Source organism: Anser cygnoides, chromosome 5 (genome assembly GCF_040182565.1).
Source record: "Anser cygnoides isolate HZ-2024a breed goose chromosome 5, Taihu_goose_T2T_genome, whole genome shotgun sequence".
In the NCBI taxonomy this organism is placed as follows: Eukaryota; Metazoa; Chordata; class Aves; order Anseriformes; family Anatidae; genus Anser; species Anser cygnoides.
The window spans coordinates 44,897,094-44,914,303 of NC_089877.1; the positions used below are offsets into that span (position 1 = coordinate 44,897,094).

The 17,210-nt window shown below is 37.6% G+C and overlaps 1 protein-coding gene across 29 annotated transcripts in view; it reads left to right on the plus strand.

Moving 5' to 3' along the window:
- Positions 1-17,210, plus strand: part of NRXN3 (neurexin 3) — a 1,012,648-nt gene that overhangs the window by 881,336 nt on the left and 114,102 nt on the right. For 26 of the 29 annotated variants that reach the window (XM_066997130.1, XM_066997141.1, XM_066997143.1 and 23 more), the window contains one exon: positions 16,456-16,545. The exons of the other annotated variants lie outside the window; for them this stretch is intronic. In XM_066997130.1, the coding sequence (XP_066853231.1) occupies positions 16,456-16,545 (90 nt within the window). The remainder of the gene's footprint in view (positions 1-16,455; positions 16,546-17,210) is intronic. 29 annotated transcript variants of the gene reach the window in all.

Here is a 17,210-nt window from a genome sequence, read left to right on the forward strand (position 1 = left end):
GCTTTATGCCAGTGTAATGTCTTTACTGAACTACGTCCTTAGGAGTTTGTGAGAAAAAAAAATCTTTTTCTCACTTGCCGCTGCCTAAAACAAATTGCTTTCCAGAAGCACACATTAAAATGACAGTGCTCTAGGTTGTCTTACCAACCTAAAATGTGAAAGGCATGAAGTTTTTCTTCCAACAATACTCACTTTCATTTACTCAGTGGAAAGATTGGCAATTGCTTGTTAGTACCAGGGAGGCGATGTGAGGCAGAGAGGAAAATTGGCTGAGTTCCTACACTATCTTTCAAGAAGTTTTCCAGCACATTGTTCCACTCCAGTGATATCAGAAGATATTTGGCAAAGGTTACAGTGTTTTGTTTAAATGAAAGGAGAAGCTCTAGAAAAAAAATCTAGTGACTACCCATTTTAAAAGTATTTTTCACCTTATCGCCTTCATCTTTGAGAAAATTACCTAGAAGGTTAGTTTTGGGACAGCTGAAATGATGTATTACATCTGTGTATTGATTTAATGGATACTACTTCTCATCTGTTTTAACTGTAGAGAAGGAATTATAGTGGTGGAAACAAGTAAAATATTTATGTTGATTATCCCCTTTTGATACAATTCAATGATATGCATGATTCCACCTTATCTTTCTGTTACTAAACATCTTCTGTGACTAAAGAGATACAGATGGAGATGTGGGGTTTTTTTGGTCCTGCTGACGGAGTGGTCCAAGACCATTGGATACTTCAACAAAGTGCTAAGTATGTCGTAATGGGATGATAACTTTTTTTTTTCCTTAATACCTACCCAAAATTATTGTAGGGATTTTAAAAATGCAAAAAACATGCAGCAGTACAGTAGACCAAATAGAACTTGAGTTACGTGAGCATCAGGAATTTAACGGGGCTTTTAGGATGGGGGGAAAGGAGAATTGAGCTGTTTCAGGGAGAGGAAGCTGAATACTCTAAATGTGAAAAGGGAAGGGCACTTAATAAGCAAACGGACTGAGGTTGGTTTAAATATTAAGTGTTGTATTGATACCTTGTGTCCAATAATAGGTGCAGTTGGAATTTTCTGTGAAAAATAAAAACTGACTTTATTGTCAGAAATGCTGGTTGTTCACAGCTTTAGCTGTCTTTAAATGGAGTATTAGTACTCAATATCTCTAAAAACGGTTATTCACATCTCTACAAATCAAATTCCTTGAGCTTTACACGACTGCCAAACTAGAGTTCATAGCCTGCTTTGAAACAGGTCATTTCTTGTCCTACTTGAGCCATTTATCACCTTTCCCTTGATATTTTCAATCTCCTTCCAAAGTGGCGTGATCTTTTTATTCAAAGAAGTCCCTTTTCCACCTCATCCCTCCACTTGAGGGACTTTGAGGAGGGTGTTGTTTCTTTTCTTCTCTTCTTTCTTTCTGGTTTTATTTAGGTTTTATCAGCAACAATTTCTTTCTCTCCCTCTGTGATTTCCCAGCCATGAGATAAATAGCCTTGTATCTTACAAGCTAAATACAATTACTGCTATCAAAAACAGAGTCTTTCTCTCCCTGTAAATGTCTCTTGGAAGCTGATAAGATGTTCAAGGCAAACTGCAGGCTGCTGCCTAATCCTGAGATTAAACGTAACCACCCAGAAGACAGCAAGAGATAATTTGGGGGGTTGGGGGAGGGCAGGCAGGAGAGGAAGAGAGGAGGAGAAAGTGAGATCCTCTCTTGAGATATTAAGAGGACATGCACAAGGCTCAAGGTTATTTGTAAAGGAATTACACAAAACATACAAGAGCTTGTTATGATGAGGAATTTCCTCAGATAATTCAGTGATTGTTGTAGTTGTTAAGGACAAAATTTAGCAGGGATTTGTTTGATGTGAAGCATGGAGCGGAGCAGTAGGAAACAGCTTCTAGGCATATCTGCCGATTTTTATATATTAGTCCCCATCTTGTCCTAGAAACATGAGGTCACACAAGGTTACATCCAGATGCCTCGTGCATGCTGGCTTGGGTATGTCTCACCGGCTTGATGCTGAATGCAGGGACATGGTAGATTTCCCGAGAGTAGAGCAGGGGTCTGAGCTAACTCTGCTTTTGTTACCAACTGACCATCTGAACTCAGGTAACTTAACCCTCCTGTATGCAAACCAGAGATAACACTAATCTTTTAGGAAATAGAAATGCCTTAATTAATTATGGAGAAATAGTGTGTTATACCCGTAATAGTCTTTGAATATAGCCAAGGCAGGATTTCTGGAGACAGAGTCTTTATGAGTCAGTCCAGTACCACAGTAAAAAGCAGCCTTGCTTCTGGATATGCAGGTTCCCCTAGTTCTTTCATTAGTGGCATTTTCTTTTTCTCCCTCTGCAAAGAAGCTTTCTTTAAGGTCCTGTGTTTCTGAAAGCTTCTCTGTATTTTCAAAATGTATCAATTGGCCTAATAAGGGATATTACCTCTCCCACCTTTGCTTTATTTAATTTGTAATGCATTAGCCAAGAAGGTGGAGAGGTTTGGATAGTCTAATAGTATCATCACTGGAGGATTTAAGAGAAGACTACATACTCATTCATCAGGTAATATGTCCTCTGATATTGGAGATGATATGCAAATACTGTGATTATTAGTTCTCATGAGCTCAATAATGCCGAGTCCGATGCTGATTGGGACATTAACAAGGAAAACGCAAAAGCAGAACTAAGTGGGATGTCTGAGCCACTGCAAAATGTTCTTCCTTTCTAAGTTTTTTATTATCCTTGCAGAGTACCTCTGCACGGCTTCTCTTGTATTACTTGAATGATTTCCAAATATTTGGTTGATGAGCCTTATTAGAGGAAACAGGTAGCTTTCTGTCCTTGCAGAGCATGGCTCCTCCTCCCCCAAACTCCTGTCTGCTTCAAAGTGATTTTAGCATCTCTTCTTTTTGGCAGCTACTTTCTACCACCCCCAACTCAAGTTTCTGCCTTCTTGTGCCCTTTAGTTCTCCTTTCCCTTCTTTAGACTTGTTATGATCTCTTCTCACTGATACCGAAACCAAGGTAATAAGAAACTTGGCTGAATCGAGTTGTTTCCATGAAGAAGCATGTGGATCTTGTACATTACCACTTGCAGTCATTAATAAATCCTATTGTTTGATGTGCAAGCTGAAGGGATGTCTTTGTGGTACTGCCAGATCCCGCTGTGGTTTTAATATTTTCCTATCCAAATGCCCCTGTCAGTGGGTAATGAGTTAAGAACAAGAGCGCTGAATTTCGATTAGCCTTGTGGGTTGAATGTGATCCCCAGAGTTCCTGTCATACACTTGTTTGTGGGTTTTGATTTTTCATATCGTACTCATTTTGTGGGACTTAAATGAGCTCATAGATGCTTCCTATCAGCATGAATTAGAGACAGCATGTAAAGTACCTTTGACAGATTTACTGCGTTTTATAATGAGGCTAAAACATATAAAAAGACAAGGTTAATAAAACAGCATTGGAAAAACACATTCTGAAGGGAGTACTGTGACATATGTTGAAAGATCTGCCAAGAGGGATGATTAAAGCATGACAAGTTGATGAAATCAAGAGTTGATTGTAGCTTGTCACTCTAGGGCCATAACATCTATAACATATTTATAAGGTAGAAAAACAGATAAATATGGATACGTGAGACGAGCACTCAGTTTTGGGACCCTGTACCCACTAAGATATAAACTTACACATACTAAGACACCAACAAAAAAATGTACTTTGGAATTTGTGCAGAAACACCCATGCACACATGTTAATGCATGCACATCCATACAGAGTGATGGGATAGAATCTCACATGATAAAAAAAAGTTATGTAAATATTGCCACTACGCTCACAGTTTCACTTTTGTATACTTTGTCTTTTGCTTTCCCACAAGAATAATGCTGTGGTTCTTTTCAATGTTGTCCTTATGCCCAAATAGTTGCATGGAGGTGTGGTAGGGCTTGTCTGTCTTCTGAATTTTGTCTTTGAGGAAAAAGGAGAGGAACGACAGAGGAAAAAAGAACAAAGTGACTATGTTGCAACTTTCAATACTCATCCTTCCTGTCAGAGTTTCATTTCTTAAAACTGGTCCAGGCTTTTACAACATGCTGCACTCAATCATTCTGCATGAGATGCAGCCTTAACTTCACCAAATAGCTCAAGCCCACGTGAGTGGTAGTCTATCAAGCACCAGCATTTCTGTAAGCTTAGCATTAAGCAAGACGGAGATGCTTGGTTTCTTATACAGGAGTGTGAGCTAACTAGGCAGAACAGATAGTACAGAATTACTTAACAGCAGTAGGACTAAAAGAAGAAAGAGTTTACCTAAGGAAGTGTACATATAGAATGGTACCTTCATGCAAGTAGCCATGATTGTCTAATTCCTATGTAGGATCCCACAGAGAGTCCTTGAGCTATGGGAAAGAGGGGGGAAGGAATGACAAATATGTTTACGTAGCAGTCTTTTAGTACTACTGCATAACAGCCACCTAAAAGGTTGTCCTAACATTTAAATATATGCCACAGAGGCAGTATTAGATTTCAGTTAGCCAAAATACTTTCTCTTGTTTATAGCCTTGGGTAAAGAAATTGCTGTCAGAAAGCACTGACAATTTGAGGAAACTTTTTGTCAGTGTGGTCCAAAAGAACAGGCATATGTATTATATTGCTGCAAGCACTAAAACTGAACATCAGACTAGATGTCCAGAGAGTCCAATCTATAGATGAATACCAAATACAAAAGAAGAAAATTTGCTAGAATGGTCCAAATGACACTTCTCTGCAATGGTTCTGGATTCAGAATAGTTTCTATTCTGTCCTCTCAGAGCCTGCTTGTCCATCTAATCATCTTCTTGAGCCAGAGAACAAACAAGTGGCTGATACTTCAGAGAACGATAGTAAATCCACCATGGTAACAATAAAAATGTGCCTTGAAAGATGTCCTTCTGAGAAGTTTTATTCTACCCTTGGGCTTAGTTTGTGACCTGAAACACAAGGTCACATAAACAATACGTGTTTATATCTTGTCTACAGTCATTGCATTTGTATTACTTCATAGGAAAGCAAATGCTTTCTTTTTTCCCTCATTAATTTATCCAGGGAGACACAATGATGTGGAAATATTCCTGCTCCCTCTTCAGCTGGAATTTGATAGAAGTTACTGTGCTACATTGTAAAAATATTGCTCCAGAATATAACACAAAACAAAACTTAGGCAGTTAAGGCGCATTTCTAACTTTTCCTCCATCTCTGATTCTTTTTCCACTGATGATCTTGATTCTCAAATTGCAGTTCTTTCCTCTAAGCTTAGTTCTACAGACTACTATTCCCTGTAAGAGAAATTCTACCAACACAGAATGAATACTTCTAAAAGGCCATGTTAACCTTTGACAGTGGCAGTATGGCATGCAGCATAACTAGGGAGGAGATGAGCTTTACACTTCCCCAGTTGTAGACATGCTATATGTCAGAATAATGACTTAAAGTATGCCAAGATATAGCATCCATAGAGCACTGATGCATCTTTCTGCGGAGGTGTTCTTACCCTTCGCACATCTGATGTAAACCCCCTGAGCTGAGGGATTTCCTTAAATACTGGGATAAAATTCCTACAGTCACTGCAGGCCTTTGAGTCCCTGACCCTGAGATACTGTGGTGAAAAACAGATATATTGCATTCCCATAGGGATCCAGGCCATGTTATTTTCTCTTGCCTCTCTTTGACATCCAGCACGCTTCTTGGTAAAGTCATCACCATGCTATTTTCTAGGAACAGTCATTACACTTGAAGAGATGTAGCTATGTCCTGATAGCTTGGTCTTGCTAACAATTCCAGGTTAAAGTACATGGCTGCTCACATAAGCATGATAATCCTGACTGAATATTCAAATGCGGTGAACTGTGTCTTTCTCAGCCTTAATGATTCTACCTGTTTGCGCCCACTGGTCCATGACTGTATGAATGTCCAGGTACCAAGCATAAGCACTATCATCAAAAATTTCTGATAGATTTCTTGTTTGTTAAAGGAAGATGAATTATAATGGGTTCAGTTATCTGCAGAAACATATAATGTATCTGTATAATGTGGTGCAGAGAAAGACGGAGAAATATTTCTCAGATATAGAATCAGGCTAAATAAGATTGCTGGAAAGTAGGAATTCTGCTAGACAGCACAGTGCAGTGAACTCACAGACATTAATATAGTTACGTTTCTCTCCTGGGTTAGTACTGTTTCAGTTTTTGTGGTCAAATGGAGCTGCTATAATATTGTGTCTTTTCTCTCCCTCCCCTTCTGTCCCTGTCTCTCTCTCTTTAATATAAACACACACACAGCCCCGCCGTACACACATACACTCACAGAGTGAGAGAGAACAAACATCTTGCCTGGGGGATCAGGGGCTTGAACAACAACTTTGTGCTTTTCTGATCTTATTGCCTCCAGAAAGAACAGTGCCAGCTGTAATCCCAGGTTGACACAGCTGACATGCAGTGACAGAAGGGGCTCACGCATCCACATCAGCCTTCTCCCCGCTCACTAAAAGACACTGGAGAGCAGAAAGTCATTGAAATCCAATGGTGTTACTGAGGACCGAAGCAGAGCAACTGTGTGAAAGGGTGGTCAGAAATGAAAGGGACCAGACAGAACTGGAAGCCAGAGGTTCCTGAACTCCAGTCTTAGCTGTATATGTGCCGTTCTTTGTGATGGTGGGCAATGATCTTACTAAAATCAACAGTTTTCTGATCGGTAATGTGGGGTTAAAGCCTCAATTTACCTTATATTCAAAATAAAATATTATAAAATGCACTGAGTATTAAAACCTTTCTGGATCAGCCAACCTACGTCTTCACTATTAGTCACTAAGTACCTGGAGCACTATGGAGATGGAAACTTGCACAAATTCATAGTGAGATTCACTCTGCATAACAGTCTGACATGTGCAGACTGAGTAGTATTTTGCCCCTTCACTACTACCTTTTCCATAGCAGTTTGCACAGCTCAGGTCACTTCCAAGAAAGCAATTGATTTAAAAGGTTAGAGTGGAAAAAGCATACCTACAAAAACTGCAAGTACCTTTTCCCACAGGTCCACCTAACTTCTAACGCTCTGTTATTCAGTAATGATTTTTTCACAGGATGTTTCCTGTGCCTCTGTTTCTTGGCTTGGCTTTATGAACTGCGCCTCTCTTTGAGAAGGCTTACTGGGTTACTACAGAGACCTGGAATTCTTTGCTATTTCTAGGGCAGTGCAAACAGAAGAAATTATTTCAAGAGGAGGCAAAGTTTGCAGATTTGTAGCAAACAGAGATGGGAAAAACATGGTTGGTCCCGTTTATTCTGTTCCGTAATCAACTGATATCCCCCACCATATTCTATGAGGCGTTATCAAGTATAATTTTAAATAATGCAAGAATTTCCCTGAGGAGACTAGCACTGTGTAATATGCAGTCTTAATAGGAAGTACTTCTTAATAAACTTCTTTCATCAGTTTCTTACTTGCTTTTAGTTATTAGAAGAGGAGGCTCAGGGGCAACCTTATCGCACTCTACAGGTACCTTAAAGGAGGCTGTAGCGAGGTGGGGGTTGGTCTGTTCTCCCACGTGCCTGGTGACAGGACAAGGGGGAATGGGCTAAAGTTGCGCCAGGGGAGGTTTGGGTTGGATGTTAGGAAGGACTTCTTTACTGAAGGGGTTGTTAGGCATTGGAATGGACTGCCCAGGGAGGTGGTTGAGTCGCCATCCCTGGAGGTCTTTAAAAGACGTTTAGATGTAGCCCTTAGTGATATGGTTTAGTGGAGGACTTGTTAGTGTTAGGGCTGAGGTTGGACTGGGTGATCTTGGAGGTCTCTTCCAACCTAGATGATTCTGTGATTTCCTGGCACTTACCCTAGGGAACTTGCCTCCCTTCCATAGGATTTTTACATTTCTGTTACTTCTCACTGGTCAGCTTTCCAGTCCCCACTGCATATTTGACTAAATGCTTTTTGTAGTCAACATTCTCATTAACATCACTGACTGAGCAGCCTCTCCAAGCTGTAGCCCTGGGAAGGTACTGAACATGCTTTCTCCATTTGTTGTATATTCAGCTCCCCATATAATCTCCCTGATAATAGGTGCACAGGGAAATGAGAAACAAACAGCTGAAAGTTTCTGGTGGAGGCAACCCAGCTTCATCGCTGCCAGCACCAGGGCAGAGAGTGGGAAGTTCTGCTGGAGCTGAGCCAGTTCCTGCATAGCTACTGGAGGGCCTTTCAGCACCTTCCAACAGCGAGCCTTGTTTTTGGTGTAATGGCCAGTAAATATCAAGAGCAGGGAGCACAGCACACGGAGCCCGAGGAGGTTCAACTTTGACTGGACTTTCTAGCCCTATCTCCCTGTTGGCTTTGTCAAACCTAAGCTAGTGGTCTAACTGTATGCTCTTGTTTTCAGGAGTGTGATAGTGAGACATTTATGAAGCAGGTGTAGTAAGGCCACAGGCTTTCTTACCTGAGATTCTGTAACACGAAAAGGCTATTGTTCTGTTTTCAATCTTGTATTGACCCTGAAAGCAATACAGCTGCATTCACGAAACTCCAGGTTTAAGCCAATACCTGTAAACTACAGTTTTCCCTACAGTGTAAACTACAGTGTTTCCCTACCCTGACTTGCATATCTACAACTTAGCTAAGCAATTCCCAGATCTCTGTCTCATATCTCTTCCCACAAAATGAAATTTGCTCTGGTTTAAATTGGAAAGATCAATATGTAGTTTAGTTTCGGTTGTTCTTTAATAGTCACTTTAGCTTTGGCTGCCTGACTTGGGGCTTAATTTGGACCTGGACAGTGAAAAAACAATTTACACATTACTTACAGAATGTCCCAAGGATATGGTAATACAGACACTCAATTTTTTTCATATATGTAAAAAAAAAAAAAAAAAAAAAAAAAAAGGTTGAACTGGTGGCTTCCTTCTCTATACTGTACCCTAGTTCACTTTTTTAATATAAATCAAGAGAACTAAAGGAGACTGATATTTCATGACTATGACCTCAGCTTCTTTAGGACAGAGATGATTCAGTATAATCTGTCATATAAAATCTGGACCACATTTTTCCAAAACTAACTTTTCTTTTGCACCCTTGAAAAAGTTTGATTAACTTCCACCTTTGCTAGTCTGAGTTTTCTTTTAGTTTTGCTTTTATTGTGGTTCTGGGTTAGATTATCAGGGGCAAGGCACTCATTTTCTCAGCCATACAAGACAGGACTGAAATATTAATCTTAAAATGTTACTAATATTTAGTTAATTGACATTAACTAGTTAGTAACATTAGGGAGCTTAAAATGTTACTAACATTTAAACCCTAATCTCCTAGTTTGCCTCCAAATTTCCCAGTGATTTTGGCCTACATGCTGCCTTGCTTTGAATTTAGCGCCTACATTTTTTGCATTAAAATCCAGAATTATTTAGTTTAAAATGGTTTAAAAAACAATTTGTAGCTAGCATACTGAATCTGAGTACCTGAAGTAGAGAGATGGTAGATTTGAAAAAGTAAACATCAGGAGAGATCGAAATAGAGTAGAGAGTGGCCACAGCAAAAAACCTCGTGGTGATGCAGTAGAAACTTAGAAACCACTTCAGATGCCCCATCAGGGGAGTAGCTTTTGTTTTTGTAGTCTTCCTAGATAATTCTCTTTCCTATTTTTAGTACTTATGCTACAGAGACCTCGTTGTCTTTTGTCATGAGGGCAGTGAGCTGAGGAGAGCTGCAGTGTGAAGGTCATCTTTTAACTCCATTCCACAGTGAGATGAACGAAAGGAAAGGTGTGGCTCCCCGCAAACAAAGTGATCAGAGGGAATTAAAGATAAAAGTCAAGGGCATCCAGGACTAAAGGGAAAACAAGAACAGGAAATAAAATGAGAATTCAATACAAAAGATGCACCTTAATCTAACAATGCAGACAGAAGGGAAAACACAATATCCAAGAGCTGAAGCAAAAATAAACAATGTCAAGACTTGGCTATTCTTCAGTCTCCTTAAACAAAACAAAATCACAAATTTCAATTAATCTTCCATAATATCTTCTTACATAAGGCAAAAATGAACCTTTGCAAGAATTTGTAGAGGGACAATTTGTGGTAGTTGCAAAGACAGATTCCAGATCACCTACCTTATAATTATTTTGTTTAGTTTCATGGCTGTCTTACTTCATTTCTGTGTAAGTCACATCTGTGGTTTCAAGTTTGGACTTTTTCCAAGTGTTTTATAAAAACCACTGCGAGTAGACGTTTTTTACATGTTTTGATTTTGATGCAAACACTCCCTGTGTTATATAACATAAACCACAATATGGCTTTACAGTAATACAGCAAAATATACAGCTATGCAAAAATAGGCTTTATTTTAGTGCCAGCTATAGTGTCATTATTCCTTCCTGATTTATGGAAGAGGGAAGGTTCAAGTTGTAAATATGAACTTTACTAATAGGCTTGTGTCAGTTTCCCTGCTGAATGTAAAGTGATAACAAATAATAGCTTTACTTAATAGTGTTCAGAGCAAAACACGTATTTAAAGAAATGAGAAAATGGGACTATTCAGAATACTGTAAGTTTTTAAGTGCATCTGCTTGCAAACAGAAATGGTTAAATAGGTACAGTGTGTCTATCACAAATGTACTTCCGTAACTTTTGAAGCTGTCAAAGTCTGTGCCTTTTATTAAATATTAGAGTGAAATGGTCATTTCTCCTTGATACATGTGAGCCTCCTTTTCCAGAGCACATTTCATCAGCTCTAGAGGAATTTGGGGGCTAAACTGAACTGAATCAGTTTATGTCAGTAGTGGATTTAGCACTCTTAAGGTCAACTTTGCAGGCTACCATGCCGTTCTCCCATATTCATGTCAATTAATTGTATATAAATCATGTTGAGATTATGGGCATCCATAAAGCTCAAAGGGAGCTCATATCAAAAGCTGTTGGGTGAATAAAGCTATCAAACACGAACTACTTACTGGTCCTCCCACTGAAATTCCATCTACATTAAGGAAAAGGGATATGGAATCAGTTTAAACGTTGAGGACTGATCTCGTAACATTTTCTTAAATCATTAGTGTCACCATATAGCCTTTCATTTAATAAGTGCTTATTAGATTATATGTCTCCTTGTTTTTAAAAACTTATAATCAAAGAAGAAGACATTGCTGCTGTATTTTCTCTTCATGAAACAGCCTTTGGCATTAATTTAGGACAGATGAATGTTTTCTTATGATATTCTTCTTAGCATCTTCACAGACTTGACAACACATCAGGTTGTATTAATATTCCACCTGGAAACAGGCACTTTCTTTCTGCCCAGTGCAATTTGCTAGAACCTTTCAGCTTTTCTCTTCCTTACCAAAGAGGCAGTAAATCATCGTGATTGGTATCTAGGCCAAGAAGAAACATTTTTCAGTGCTTCAATTGCTCTTTTACTTTCTTTGGCTTAAGAATCCATTTTGGTTTAGAAATAGGCGTAATGCAATAAAGATTGATTGTTTTCTTAAAGGAACCATGAGACAGCAAGCAAAATGTCATCCAGTGTTGTAGGGTTTGGGAGGAAAATTCTGCTTTGCTCATGGGTAAATTTAAAATATCTCCCTCTGGACTGTTACGCTGTATCAAAAGCATTTCCTGGGGGAACTGCTAATAGTGATTAGCAGAAGCAAGTTCTGTTGATTTTTCCCATTATAGTTTGATCTAATTTGAAAATTATCAAGAGCTAAAGCTAGAAGTGAATCTGATTTATCTGTATAGTCAGTGGAGCAGGAGCACACTGAGGGTTTCAGAAAAGAAAACAGAAGACTGGCAACTGATCATATTTAACCAGCAGGCTGTGATTTTTATGATTTAGCTGCCAGGCTTTCTTGTGGCAGGGGGAACAAACAAACAGATCTGTCTCTTCTGCCAGATTCCTCTCCAAAATATTCTTTCATCAGGAACGTCTGTGGTACTTGAAATATTTTGAATATTCAGGTTAAAAAAAGACTGAGATCCAGAAGATTTCAAAATACTACCATTAGAATCCTGAAGGACATAGGAACCTCAATACTTAGCAGTTTGTTGGAAAACTGAGGTTTTCAGATATCTCTGTTTCCAATATCTATGTAATTACTTAGGAGATGTAGCTGGATTTCTGTTAATCTCACATGTGAGCATTAAAAGGAAAACAATTGTTTTATACTAGTCATCACATATCTAGATTTGACTGTGTTACAGAATTTTGCATAAGAAAAGAGAAAAACTAGGTGAAGGAATGCATTTCTGAGGGTTTTTTAGATGAAGCTGAGTCATGAAGCAGATCGTAAGTGTTATTAATAGACAGGAATTTGTTGTGCGGAAGAAAGAAAAAGCATGGAGATTATTTTAAATGATCAGTTGCTATTGCTACTGGTATTTAAACAACTACTACCTATGGGAGGAAAAATATTTAGTCAATCACAAGTAGCAAAACTAATTAACACAACTTTATTATAACAAATTATGTCCTGCAGACCTTTGAGACCCACATGGATTTTGATTGCAAAAGAACTATGGGATTAAGTGTATTTTCTAAATTAAACTAAAATGACCTTTTATTTACACGTTCTTTTCTGAAGTAAGGCCTTGAATCTGAGCTGGACTCAAAGAGGGAAAAAAAGGAGTCCAGATTATGTGAGTTGAAGGGATTTTTCAAACATGTGAACGTATGTGTCATTTAGCTCTAGAAAGGCATTGCACTGAGGTCACAAAAGGATCTTTACTGAAAATTTCTGTATATGAAGACAGACAAGAATCCTGCGTAATCATATTATGTAGCTCAGCTGTGAGAGGGCCAATGAGTTTACTTCACGTTGAATTTACGTCACATTGTTTTGCAAACCATATTTCCTTTTTGAATTCTCATATCAAGTGCTGTGTTTATTTTTTTAAAGCACAACTCAAAGTCAAAATTAATTTAATAATTGTATGTGTTTAATGGTATTTACCTAACATCCCTAGCTCTTAACAAGGCAAAACATGTTTTTTAACTCTATATTGTAACTGGGTATATCAGTGAACACGTTCTCATGCACGTGTTTTTAAAACTCATTCTCACTAATGTCTGAAATAAAATATAAAAGCGAAGCCAAAACAAAAAAAAAATAGCTCAGGTACTAATATTGCAATTTAAATCTATTTGAATTTTCTAATGTCCTCCAGTTTTTCATAGATTTTAAAGGTATGATTTTTATACATATATTAATTTTGTTGAATATATCTACCTAATAACAGTAATTATAAAATTAAATTAAACCTGATTTTTTTTAAAAAGTCTTTAAAGATGTGGTGGGCAATAGTTGTCATTTCTGGCTTTCTTGAAGGTCTAGGACTGTATTACAAGAAACCCATTTTATCTGTCATTCTTTCATCGTCCCATTTCCTTTTTACCTCAGTCTTGCTGGCCTGTTCTTGTGAGATGCTCTGTTTCTGAGAAATTTAAATTCACTACATTTCTTCCCTTCTACAGTCAGCCCTCTAAACAGAAGAAGCACTCCATGCCAGTCATTGGGCTGATGCTTGTGTTCCTATGAACACTGGATCATTCTTTATTCTGAAAAATAATTCATTGACTCTGGTAAAAGGTTGCTTACATATATATTGAGTGAAGCCAGTGGAGATTTTTTGTTCCAAATAAAGTGTGCTATAAAATTTCTTTGGCCCCATAGAAATTGTTCCTGCTCATCAACATTGACATTTCAGTACAATTTAATCTAACCAGGAGTCCTCACTCAAAATATATAATCTGAAGTGTTGAATAACATCCATTTCTACTGAAACTATACTGTACTATATCCTATGCAATACAGGTGTAGTAGCAGATTCTTCATAAGTGTTCAAGTCTGGGTTGACAGGCTAATTTAGTAGTTTATGTAGAAATTTAGGACTCTAAGTCCCATTGAAACACCTCCCGAGTGTCTTTCAAAACCTAGTACTCCTTTCTTACACAGTGAAAAATATCCCTGCTGAAAACAAAAATATCCTAAAAGAGATGCAGAATTTCTGTGATTACATTTACCAGATTTGGCTGGTTTGGTGAAGAAATATGTGGATTAGTGTGTTGTAAGAAGGCCTAATGGATAAGCAGAATGCCTTGCTAATTGTTCATAAGAAAGAAATTATTTTCATAGTAAGCTTGACTTTATTACTTTTGTTTCAGTTCTCCTCAAATTAGGTATGTTTCCTGTCCTGTGAGTAGATCCTGTACTGAACATGATTCAAGTTTTCTGTTTGTGAATCTGTCTTCACAGAAGTACAGGAGTGACTATCGGTACCTTTTGGTAGTGGTGATGAATTACGAGAGCTGGGAATGTACTTAAAGGTAACCTAATGTCTGTGAATGACTCCCAGTCACCACACTGTTTGATGTTATTTGGTGCATGACCAACAGAGCGTGTTTCTAGTATTTTATCTTTTCCTTCTAGTTTATCAGAGTAACCAATTGTACACAGCAGGCATCTGACATGGGACAGAGAAACTGGTACCATCAGCATGCGTCAGCTAGTGCCTAATTAGATCTTTCTGCTGTGGAGAATAGCAGTTTCCCACAATGGATCGGTTACATGGAAGAAAAAAAGTAGACACCTTTCCAGGGAGGTGATAAGGGGTCAGACCAGTAAAGCCCTTCTTAGAAGTTTTTACATTGTTTTGCCTGTTGCCTCAAATAAGCAGCAAGACTCCTGAATGTTCATGGTTATAGATGTTGATATTAAGGCAAATCCAGTTTACTGTCTGCGTTACATTGGAGGTTAAAGAGGTGAAGATGATTTTTACAAATACCCTGAATGTTAAGTCCCTGCTATAGCGAATGTGAATCCTTGCAGGAATGTTGCCAGTATATCACAGTAATGCCTCCAACCTCTTCCAGAAAATCAGAAGTGACAAACTGATCCTGGAGGGGATAGTCAGCAGGTACCTCACACAGACTATCAGCATTTTCCGAACAACAGTTAAAGAGTAAGGATTATTGAGCACACACAATTCACCAGTCGTAGTGTTTGAAGTTTGTAAGTGTCTGCTGTTGGCAGGTAGAGCATCCTGCCAGCAGTTGGTCATATATATATATATAATCTCTATATTTTTTTCTAGACGTGTCTTTACATTGAAAAAAGATTTCAGCATCTCTTTCAGAAAGTCAAATAAATATGAAGCCCCTTTAGGTTATTTATTTGTGGGATTTCAAAAGATGCACTGCAGATTCTGCAGAACAGTTGTGACTCTTGCACTGCCATTTATTGCACACGTATTGGAGCACTACTGACTAGCAGGACTTCTGTTGGTGGTAGTATTACTGTGGTAAGCTGGGGGCTTACTCTAGTTTTCTAGTTTTCTCAGTATTATCTTTATTCATTTTCCCCAAAGGAAGCGCTCTTTTTATGCCTGTCTGACTAAAGAGCTTTTATAAAAATAATACATGAAGCAAATACTAGAATGAGTCATAAAGTGACTGTAGCTGAAGAAAAGAAAAACAGAATGATGGCACTTGTTTACTGTCACTCCTAACACTATCAAACTGAACTGCTCCTTTCTACTAAAGGTTAGACCATCTCTTCTGATTGGTACCTGATTTTTTTTCAATAACCAGTGAATTTGGACAATGACTTTGTATGAATCTTATTCCTATCTGTATCATACACTGTGGAAATGATGAGGGTTTTCCTCCAAAATGCACTTTACTGAATAATGCTATTATCCATCAACATGGAGCAATAGAACTGTATTTGCCAGAGTTTACATTTTGAGTAATCATTCTACTTTCATTTTAGTTTCCAAGCTTTTGTTTTCCTCCGGCAAAAGACCCAAGTCTTTGGTAAACAGACACACGCCCTCATATATCTTTAATTAACAACTCTTCATTTTTTTTAATTTTAGTTTTTTTTTCTATCTTCCTACTCTTTGATTTTTTTTTAATCTGCTTCTGTTACATCTTTTCAATATTAATTTCTTCTAATTTCTTCAGTACTTTTTTTTTTGTTTACTGGGTTTCTAGTCCTAACACATATCTCCTACTACTGCAAGAAGGTTTATCAAAATAGTACTATTTATATGTTTGTGTAACTGACATATTCTGCCATATTCTTTTGTCATCAGATCTAGAGTCTGATCAAAATGTTTTAATTCATGTCATTGAGTTCACTCAAGGTCTCATGTCCCGGACAAATTATACATGCCTTTTAACCAATCTGGATAAACAAATACTCTGAGAACTAAAGAGAGATGTTATTCATGGGATTTAACTTGTTTGACCTTCCAGAACCTCAGGCAATTGGATGTATAACTATTCTCCACCATACTAAAGATAAAACTCTTTCTTTTCTAATATATATGTACGCACACACGCACTTATTTATTTATAGCTAAATAAGGTCATAAACTATCAATCTAGGATGTGTTAACCATTTCATTGACTTTTCAGATTGTTTTTAAGCTGTTTTTTAAACTTTAAAGGGAACACTGATAGTGAACGGTTCCAAATGGTAAAACAGAAAATCCCCTTCAAATATAACCGGCCCGTAGAGGAGTGGCTGCAGGAAAAAGGTAATAGTCATTAAAACTTTCATTTTAAACCCATTTGATTCTAAACCCTCATTTTTAAAGCCTGCAAATAAATGTTTCTTAAATGATAATCGCCTGCTGCATAAATGACTGTTTTAATTTTCATTATAATTTGTGTCAGCTTCCACCTGCCATATGTTGATAAATCATGCTATAATACATTGCTATTAAAACGCAGTTAAAGGGACGAAATTCTGAGCTTGCTATCACAGTAATGACAAACAAGCAAAAAATTTAGCAGGAGGCATTTAAAAAAAAAATGAAGAAGAAGAAAGGAGAAGAGCAACAACATGTATTATGGCAATTTAACCACTGCATGATCTTCCTGTTTTGGTTTGTTTTTAAACTACATTTCTATCTTTATTATCAAAGTTTTCATTAAAAAAAAACACAAAACTTCAAACCTACTTGTTAAACCACTTCCTCTATTTTTTTTTTCTCATTAGTTTCATTAGCCGCTATGGCTATGTGTTTTCTAATTGTATTCACATAATCAAACAATTTTTAAAAATTTTGTAAAGAAAACATTTTTTAATGTTTTCCTTTAAACTACAGTGAAGGAGACAGAGAAAGATGATTGTTCTGTCACTTTTATTCTGTATCTGAAGTGCAGTTGCAACACTCAAATGACACGTTTTTCTAAGTTA